General features: G+C 45.5%; 1 protein-coding gene across 6 annotated transcripts in view; it reads right to left on the bottom strand.

Moving 5' to 3' along the window:
• Positions 1 to 10,000, bottom strand: part of LOC115142427 (SH3 and PX domain-containing protein 2A-like) — a 118,013-nt gene that overhangs the window by 34,003 nt on the left and 74,010 nt on the right. For all 6 annotated transcript variants that reach the window (XM_065001497.1, XM_065001501.1, XM_065001498.1 and 3 more), the window contains one exon: positions 6,748 to 6,876. In XM_065001497.1, coding sequence (XP_064857569.1) covers positions 6,748 to 6,876 — 129 coding nt within the window. The remainder of the gene's footprint in view (positions 1 to 6,747; positions 6,877 to 10,000) is intronic.

Below are 10,000 nucleotides of genomic sequence, written 5' to 3'. Positions count from 1 at the left end.
GCGCCCGGCCCTCCACAAGGAGTCGCTAAAGCGCGATGAGCCAAGTAAAGCCCCCCATGCCAAACCCTCCACTAACCTGGAGGACGCTGGTCCAATCGTGCGCAGCCCTATGGGACTCCCGGTCACGGCCGGTTGTGACACAGCCTGGGATCGAACCCGGATCTGTAGTGATGCCTCAACACTGCGATGCAATGCCTTAGATGGCCTGAACGAGATGATTTAATTAGGAAAATTGAAATGAAATCCCATCAACTCTAGAAGTCGATACAGTATATGATGTGAAAAAGGCCTAGTTAGGCCTCAGGGATATGATTTTGTTGGATGGGATCAAACGAAGAACAGACAAAATCCCTCTAATGACATCAGAGTCTTTTAATAACAAGTTCTTTTGAACACATTTTCGTTCCCTTTGTGTGAACTTTGTTTGAAAAGATGGTGTAGCGGATTGGCAATGTAAAGAGACATAAAACGTATAAAAATCACCCAAGACGGGATACATCAAAGCATCATCTGATCAGTTCTAACTGAGGGGAAGTTATGAGGACATCCGAATCATCGAGCTGGTTAGTTCCTTCCTAGTTTATTTCGAGGCCCCAAATCTTTATTGACAATGTCTAACGGGACGGGAGACAGAGGAACTCACATCCCACGGTGGAGATTGTGTTACCTTGCTTTTAAGTTTTCCTAAAACATAAAACATGGGGGTTTGGTTACTGTTAGCTGTGTTACAAGTTTAAGGGGATAGCGTGGTGGAAGGAAGTTCATTAGACCGTGTTGACTAAATATCACGCTCAGCATGCCTGGGCTACGTCCCCGGGCCTTGAACTTGAACCGCCGTGTGTGTGTAGGGGGGGGGGGGGGGGGGTTGTGGTTATGTTCAGGGTTTGGGTTACGGGTAAAGGTTAGGGTTAGGGTTATGGTAAGGGTTAGGTTAAGGAAAATAGGATTTTGACTTTAAATAAATATTAGGTCCCCACGAGGATAGAAGAACATAACGTGTGCGTGTGTGTGAGTGTGTGTGTGTGTGTGTGAGAGAGAGAGAGAGACCCAACTCAAAGCTTCCTTCCAGCTAAGTACCCCTGTGTCATGCTTATTGATACAGGCTGGCCATTTCAAAGCATGGGAGGTGCAGCTAACACTAAGCTAGCTTTAGCCATGCATATCACCTCACTAAACATGCTAATGGCAACAAGCTCTATTTTAAAACCTGTAGGTGAGTCTTTTGGCCAGCTATGGCCTGTCATGTGACCCTATCTATACAGGGGATTTTAAAGGGCTTAAAGGTAACCTCTCTGTTGAGTCGATTGACGTAGATTAGCAACTCTTGTGCCTCTTGGTGAAACGTTACGCGACGGGTAGCATGTATAGGATGACTAACAGCCTGCTACTCTATCTGTTGGCTTATAAGTATGACTTCCTGATTGAAGCTGGCTAGCCATTTTTACAGCCTGACCAGGACATCCTTTAAGCTAACCTAAGCTAAACTCTCTAGCGCTAAACGCTCTTTGATTGAAGCCGTCTGTCTCATTTGATTGCCTAGAGTTGAGGCAGCACAACTTTTAAAGGATGAACCACTGTATAGGTATAGGCTATGTGAGACTACAGGTGTAGGATCTTAATTTGAGCCAGTTTGCTACAGCAGGAAAATAATCATGCGGCAACAGGAAATTCGAATTATTATGTGGATTATAATTCATATAATAAATTGACATTTTTGTCGGGGTTGATACATTTTCCGTCAGGGAAAATGGAGTCTGAAATTTCAAAGTGGAAATTACAAACTTCAGAAGCCTTTTCAAAACTCAAATGCAATACAAGGTTCTGTATGGAAAGTTCTTCAACAGAGTGATCAAATTCATATCCTACATCTGTATGGCCTCTCGTGTGTGAGGCCTTGTCTTCAGCAGCCCCCTGGCAAAGATTCTGACGGTTTACAACCTTATCGGCATGACTGAAGACAGAAGAGCAGGCTAGGCTGTCCGTTTCAAATGTGAGGTGAGACTAGCGCTAAGCTAGCTGTAGCCTGAGTGATGGAGTGTAAGATTTGACACAAATGGTGTTCCTCCCTCTGTAAAACTTGGCCCAGTGCTTTCCCCTACTAAAGCTGATCTACACAGGGCCCAAGGCAAACAACACCCACTGCCCAGCCCAGCCCAAACTCAGTCAAAACTGGGTAAATTTCAGGAAAGAATATGTGGGTTAGTGGGGGCTATGCCAACCTAACTTACACCCCTGTGGACACAGCAGGCAGTGAGAGAGGGGAGGTAGGGGTGGTGTGTGTGTGTTTGAGCCTGTGTGTGTTTATGCGTGCGTGTTTGCCTGTGCATACATAATTTCACACATGTGTGTGTGAGTACGTGACTATGTGTGTAAATGTGTGTTTAGGCGGGTTTTGCACGGTAAGCGTGCCTAAGCTCTTTAGGACTATGGTGACAAATTCCCCCTTCAACCTGGCAAAGATCGCATAGAGAGAGAGGCGAGAGGCAAATGTCTTCTCCGGCTGGGCTTGTGGGCTGAGGGAGCGGCACAGTAACCCAGAGGGATCTTGTTTGCTGCATAGCATCACAGTCCTCCTGCAAGATCCATTAGGCCGGGGTAAGGACACAGAAAATAGGGGAATTTTCCATATTCAGCCACAGTATGGAGCCACAGAATGGAGGCCCGGTTGCATTGATTAACCAGTCATTTTCGTGCAACTATGGTATCAGAACTCTAACAGAGCCAAAACTGAACAAATAAAGACCGACCTACCAGTCTTCAAAGACTATTCTATATAATATACATTTGATACCATGGTATCAATATCAATATCATATCATCAATATCATGGGGATAACAACTTTTGCAGGAAGCACAATAAACTGATTGCTCCATATAACTTCTGGTCACACATGCAAGTGATGTTTTTCCCATCTGAGGCCTCTTCCCTCCAGACTCTCTGTGATTTCCCATGTCCAAGGAATGACCGGAGTGGGAGAAAACCAGGACACTGGCCCATACATAGCCTCCACTCCTCCTTTTCTCCTCCTCTTTCCCCCTTTTCAATAGGATTCTGGCGTGTCCACCTCCTTGCCCTCCCATAAATCTCTCTTTACTAGATAGTAGCTCGTAAATCTCCGGACAGACAGTCAGATACAAACCTCACAGCCAAAACTCATGACATCAGCACACACACACACACCCCACATACACACACACACGCGCGCACACGCGCACACACACACTGTACAGTCTCACGTGGTGATACTGGCGCCTTGTTGACACTATACAGTGAAACAGCTGCCGTGGAACTCGAGCGCACGCGGCTGCTAGCTTCTCGCAGTAGGGGTAGGGTATGACAACAACATCCGACTCGGGATTAGAAACCCGCGACTATCGAGGTAAACAGTGCGTGAAGCGGGAGAAACCGATGCTGCAGTAAAGTGGTTTTACTGCAGTGGATGTTGTTTTTCCATTGGCTGTTGCTTGACCCTAAACCATTCCTAACTGCACATGATATACTGTGTAGAGATTGTATGGGAGAGGGGAATGAAAAAGCACAGAGTCTGGATGAGATTGGTAGAAGCTAACTTAAAAGCATAGGTTGTCATCGTGCCGAGATGCACGGGGTGAGGAACATTAAAGCGACATTAAAACAACGTTAAAGAAATAGGGGGTTTTGGTCAATCGGGAGGTTGCAGTGTGAAATGACCGCCTGTGTTTCTGCGATCAAAATGTCGAGGGACATAAAGAAGCAGAGCTGTGGAGACTCCATGGTCGCAATAGAGCGCTGAAAGGGGGAGAGGGTCTCTGGGATACACAGGGCACTAGGACTTGCATGGCCTGCCAATGATGTCATCGTAGGTCGTTGCTCGAGTTCTTTGGCCTCATGGTAGAGAGGTATGGAGACGTTTGAGCATGTTTACAGTAACCTTCAACTCTAATGACGGTCATTATATACAGCTTGTTTCCTTAAGGATGATATTTTGTTTGTTTTTCTTGCACTTTTGTACTGAAACTGTCTGAGATTTTATGGTTCTTTGTCAGGCTTAGTCTATGCACTAGTTTGAGTATATGAGCGTTCAGCTCCGGTGACAGCACAGCTTGTTTTCTTATTTGTTTTTATGTTTTTACATTGAAACTGTCCCGAGTACTGAATATTTATGGATCTTGTCCTAGTTTAGTTTGAATGTGCCCGATCGTGGGAGTATTTGGGGTTTCCAATGCAGTGTGTCAGTGCCAACAATAATTTGATAATTATGGCGTGGTTTTGGCATACGCACAGGCAATTAGCTTTTGAATATTCATTAAACAAAACATATAATGACTCTCACTCTTGCCTGTGACTCTTACAAAATCTCTGGGAATCGAAGCCTCATCAAGTCACATATCTCTCGAAGCGTAACTCAATGCAGCTTAAAAGTTGACAGTACGAAACCTCACAAAAGAGACTGAAAAAACATTGCATTTCACATTTAGCAGACAATCTTTGCTAAGGGGACTTTGGACGACCAGTTAATTTAACGAAGATTAGTTAAAACAACCACATCTCACATTCATTGCGGTACTGATATCACGCCCTGACCACAGAGAGCCTTTGTTTCTCCATGGTGTAGTAGGTCAGGGCGTGACTAGGGGGTGATCTAGTATATCTATTTCTACGTTGGTGCTAATGTGGTTCCCAATTAGAGGCTGCTGTTTATCGTTGCCTCTGATTGGGGATCATATTTAGGTAGCTATTTCCGCACCTGTGTTTTGTGGGATATTGATTGTTGTGTGTTTGTGCATGTAGTCACGTTTTGTTGTTCGTTTATTGATTTATTGTTTTTGCTTAAAGTTTCACTTTGAAACCAATATGTGTCATTCAACATCCGCTGGCCGTGGAAGAACGTGACAACTGCACTTCCCAGTGTTCACATTTCCGGATGAGATTAGGTTTCCCCTTTAGTCATGTATGACATTGCAATACATTTCATTCACAAAAGAAGATCAGCATTGCAAAAACATCTACACCTCTATTCCCATACGGAGCTGTTGTACTGACAATGAACGGAATGGGATATACAGCAGAAAGCTGTTGGAACAGCCCGATGTCAAAAACACATGGGGCTGAAAGAGTGGAGAGAGAGAGAGAGAGAGAGAGAGAGAGAGAGAGAGAGAGAAGTAGGAATAGAGAAACAAGTAGGAATAGAGAGAGAGAGAGAGAGAGAGAGAGAGAGAGAGGGAGAGAGAGAGAGAGAGAGAGAGAGAGAGAGAGAGAGAGAGAGAGAGAGAGAGAGAGAGAGAGAGAGAGAGAGAAGGAGAGAGAGAGAGAGAGAGAGAGAGAGAGAGAGAGAAGGAGAGAGAGAGAGAGAGAGAGAGAGAGAGAGAGAGAGAGAGAGAGAGAGAGAGAGAGAGAGCACCACAAGGGGAACGTCAACCGTTGAAGGACAGTGGGTGGCTGGGTCGATTGTAAAAACTAAAGAAAAAGAAAGATTTGTTAACTTGCATAACGACTCAAAGATGTGCTAAAGACGCTGTGAGAAAACACCTCACACACACACACACACACACACACACACACACACACACACACACACACACACACACACACACCAATATTTGAAAGGAAGATGTGTGTGGATGTATCAATCACTGCCAAAGGGTTTTCTGCTGCTGGTAGACTGTTAGACCGTTGTGGTTGTTAATCTTGACATGCGCAAGCTGTCAATGTCTTGTTACCATGGCAAGTTAGAATCCAGCTCCAGTCTTGTTACCATGGCAAGTTAGAATCCAGCTCCAGTCTTGTTACCATGGCAAGTTAGAATCCAGCTCCAGTCTTGTTACCATGGCAAGTTAGAATCCAGCTCCAGTCTTGTTACCATGGCAAGTTAGAATCCAGCTCCAGTCTTGTTACCGTGGCAAGTTAGAATCCAGCTCCAGTCTTGTTACCATGGCAAGTTAGAATCCAGCTCCAGTCTTGTTACCATGGCAAGTTAGAATCCAGCTCCAGTCTTGCTGTGGTTCAACAACTGCCATGTCCTTGGTTTTTGATAACATTGTGAAGTACAATGAAGTTGGAGGAAAACACAAGGGTGACAATAGTACACGCAGACAGTTATCCCAGTGCTCCCAAATAACAACAGCCTCCCTGGCTCTTTCTCCTCTCAAAACTTTCCCAAGGCTCCCAAATAACAACTGCCTCCCTGGCTCTTTCTCCTCTCAAAACTTTGCGCTTCGACCTTTGCCTTTCCAAGATGGTACTCGTAACACATCTCACTCTCCACTAAAGTAAAGTGGACTGTTAATTATAAGTCTACATTCCTGATGCACAAGGCAACAGATTGGGCAACACAGCCAAACGCTGCCACATGCACACGCACAAACACACACACACACCTTCACACAAACCCAAGCACGCAACCACAGACAAAACACACACACACCGGCCTGCTGACCAAACGGCAAGCCTCCAGGTTTAGCCAAGCCCCAGTTAGAAGACAGAGAGAACGCTTAAGGGAGAGACGGAGGTAGAGAGGGAGGAAGGGGAGAAAAGGGGGGAATCTTGAGGACAAAGAGGGGCAGAGGGAAGGAGACAGAACACGGAGTGATACCATGTGAGGAAAGGAGGAACGAGGTGCTGACTGTGCATCAGTTGGTTTGTGCGTGTGTGTGTGTGTGTGTGTGTGTGTGTGTGTGTGTGTGTGTGTGTATGTCTGTCTGTGAGAGAGAAAGATAAGTCAAATACAACACAAAGCAGCACATACAGAGTGTAAACACACTACTCACCGCTTTCGCTCTTCTCGATCACGTCCACCGTCTCCCCAGCCTGCAGGCTGATCTCAGAGTTCTCCTGCCTCTCGTAGTTGGCCACCACCACGTACTGCTCCAGCACCATAGGGTCCGAGCTGTCAATGCCTGCACGGGAGGACGGGAAGAAACACGCCGTCAGCCAGCTCCCAGTCCCCACCATGGCACCCCTACCCCGTGGTGGGCGCAAGCGCCCGCCGCCACCGCGCGCCCGGTGACGGTACGCCGCCATAGGCCGAATCCGCGCCGTTGCTCCTCCCCAGCCACTCAGAACGCTCGCTCAGGATATTATCGCTGCATTTTATTCCCAAACGTCTGGCCATATAGCGGAACCTTCCCCCGGCCCACACCAACGGACCAGGAAGCATTTGAAAGAAGTCAAAACAAAAAACGGAGGGATGAAATAAAGAGAGAGAAAAACGTGTTCTTCGTTACGGGGCCTCCATGATCAAAACAAACGTCCGAAAGAGAGATGAAGGGAAGAGAGGATAAAAGAAAGAGAAAAGGAGGAGAGGACAGGGAGAGCTGCTGAACGGTTGGAGTTGGAGACAGACTCCAGTCGGGACTGGAAGAATAGAAAAGGTTTTCCTCTGGAAAATCAGTAGTGTGGCTTGTTCTCTCTCTCTCTCCCCTCCTCTCTCTCTCTGTTTGGGAGCCTGCCGTTGGACGAGGAGCAGGGGGCTGTACCACGCCAATCAAGGCAGTCAGGCCTACAGGGCCTTAAATAGAAACATATGAGTGGGACGGGGGGGGGAGGAGAGAGAGAGAGAGAGAGAGAGAGAGAGAGAGAGAGAGAGAGAGGGAAGAAAACAAGAGTGCGGCATAACCCAAGTTGAAACGGTTTCTTCTTGTGTTTCACATAAACATAGGCCCAGCATCTGTCTCTCTCTCCTTTATCCCCCTCTCTCTTCTCTTCATTGTAGCTCCCAATGATAAACTCTTGAGTGCCAGCAATGACTTCATTTACAAAGTTCACGTGGTGTGTGTTTGATTTAAGTCACAAGCACTGTTTGTTGACGTTTATCTGCGCGGTGACATGATTGTACCAACGCTCTGGGAATTTTTCTTCACATTTTTACTCATTTCCTGCTCTCTAAAAGGCTCTACTTGATTTCTCTTCGCCCTTACTCATAAATACAATGATGTCTTATCTAACCTGAGTCTGAGGAGTTTAAATATACATTCCATGTATTCCTAAATTGATATCACAGCACTCCAGTAAAGTGAATTGCCCTCCAACTCTTTGTCTAGGATTCAGTAGACAAGGACGCGGTCCGTTGCCCAGTAAATAGCACCATGACAACATGCGTGTCCCTTTTTGTGACATGTCTGTTGTTTACGTCTCTTTTCCAGGAGCAAACATCACGAGGAAAAAAACCAAAACACTGGCAGCCATCTTTGTTTTTCTCGGGAACCTAGCTAGGTCCAATGACCTCCACTTTCTGTGCGAACGAATGAGGAAAGCAAACATTGGACAAACACACACACACACACTTGGGAGCAGAAGCAAAGTTAGTGAGGTTGGAGAAAAGGTCAACACAGAAGAACATGCAGGAGGCAGATCATCCTAAAATGCACTACTGTGTGTGTGTTACTGTTGTGTGAAAGGGTAACAGTCATGCTATGTCTGCACAGCACCTGGCTAGTGGCTACCGCATGTAGATCTCGATTCTATCCCATTTGCATTATTTCCTATTCTACTCTAGTCCAATAATTATCTAAAAGAAAAATCCTTACACATATGAGTGCATAACAAGTACTGTAAGTGGGAAAATGAAGACAGTGGCCCGTCAGCATAAGTATACGCCCACCCAATAGCTGTGTCCATATGAATATGATTATACTGTATGATTGTTGCCAGCTATTGTATCATTCTAGCTAATGGAATTGGACCTGGAATATAGACCATGTCGGTGGTGAGGATCCTCTGCATTGACAGCATTGCCTGTGTATTTGCTATGGTCTGGTCCCAGATCTGTTCGTGCTGTCTTGTCATTGCCATGCCACACCATAGACCGACTTGGCTGTACGGGCACAAACAGATCTGGGAGCAAGCCTTTGACAATGCTGTATGACAGCACATCTCATTTCAAACCAACACCTTTTGGCTAAAGACTAATATGGCCCTTGGTCAAAAGTAGCGCACTAAATAGAGACCAGGGTGCAATTTGGGACTCAAACCTATCTGTGCTATAAAGCCTATTAAGATGTTTGGTGTTTTTAACAATTCAATGGGATTTAAAGACAGGTTATTTCCCAATCCTTTGACACAAGATGTCTGTTTAAATGTTTGTCATTGAGAACATGGTGAAATTCAATTCCTACGGTCAAATGAACAACAGCTAGCAAACCTAAGGATTATAAAATGAGCGCTGCAGCATCCCAACGCTACGACGTCACAAGGAAGAGAGAAGGGATTAAGAAACGCAGAGTTGTAACGGTCAAAGCTCAACACGCTTCATTGGAATATAACACAGTTAAAGTCTCCCCACATGGGCCTATATAAACAAAGAGGCTCGCCAACAACACACGGTATCGCTATTAGTCTTCACTCCTCATGGAAGATTCCCATGTCTGCGACTGCTTAATATGGTCAAATAAAGACAAAGGCTGAGTCTCAAATCTCTCTGATGGGCCTTATATTTCCTATCTCCTATCTCCTATTCCCTTACCCCTCTCCCTCTACTCATGTTGTTTGAGAACGAGAAACTATTTTCCTTTCTCTTAACCCTTATGACAGCATAATATTACTCTGATTCCCTACAGTGAGTTCACTAATACTATATAGCTAACCCCTATGAGGGCTGGGGTCAAAGGTAGTGCACTATATAGGGCATAGGGTGTCATTTGAGATATGGCCAAAGCACATGCAGGCAAATGGACATATGTAAGGCGCTACAGGGTGCAAATGGGGTCAAACTTAGTTATAAAATGACACTGGATCAACCCTCCACATGCTGTAGGCTGCCTCTATGGATACGGTCGACTGTTGTGTGCACAACCGGGAAACATCATGAATCATAACAGTTGCTTATATGTTGGTGTCAGTCTCATAATAGCTTGGGCCATGGCCAGATCATTATTTCTTCAAAACTCACATTGACACTTTGAAAGTGCTAATACAAGGAAACAAACGTTTTTTTTCTCTAAATGTTGCACCAATTGCGCCTAAGTTGACTGGGATAACATTTGGGAAATGCTCTCCAGATGCTGGGGGATTCAGGCCCTTTCT

Source organism: Oncorhynchus nerka, linkage group LG15, assembly GCF_034236695.1.
Source record: "Oncorhynchus nerka isolate Pitt River linkage group LG15, Oner_Uvic_2.0, whole genome shotgun sequence".
Classification (NCBI taxonomy): domain Eukaryota; kingdom Metazoa; phylum Chordata; class Actinopteri; order Salmoniformes; family Salmonidae; genus Oncorhynchus; species Oncorhynchus nerka.
Note: the sequence above shows the minus strand (reverse complement) of the source record. Positions and strands in the feature narration are given on the sequence as shown.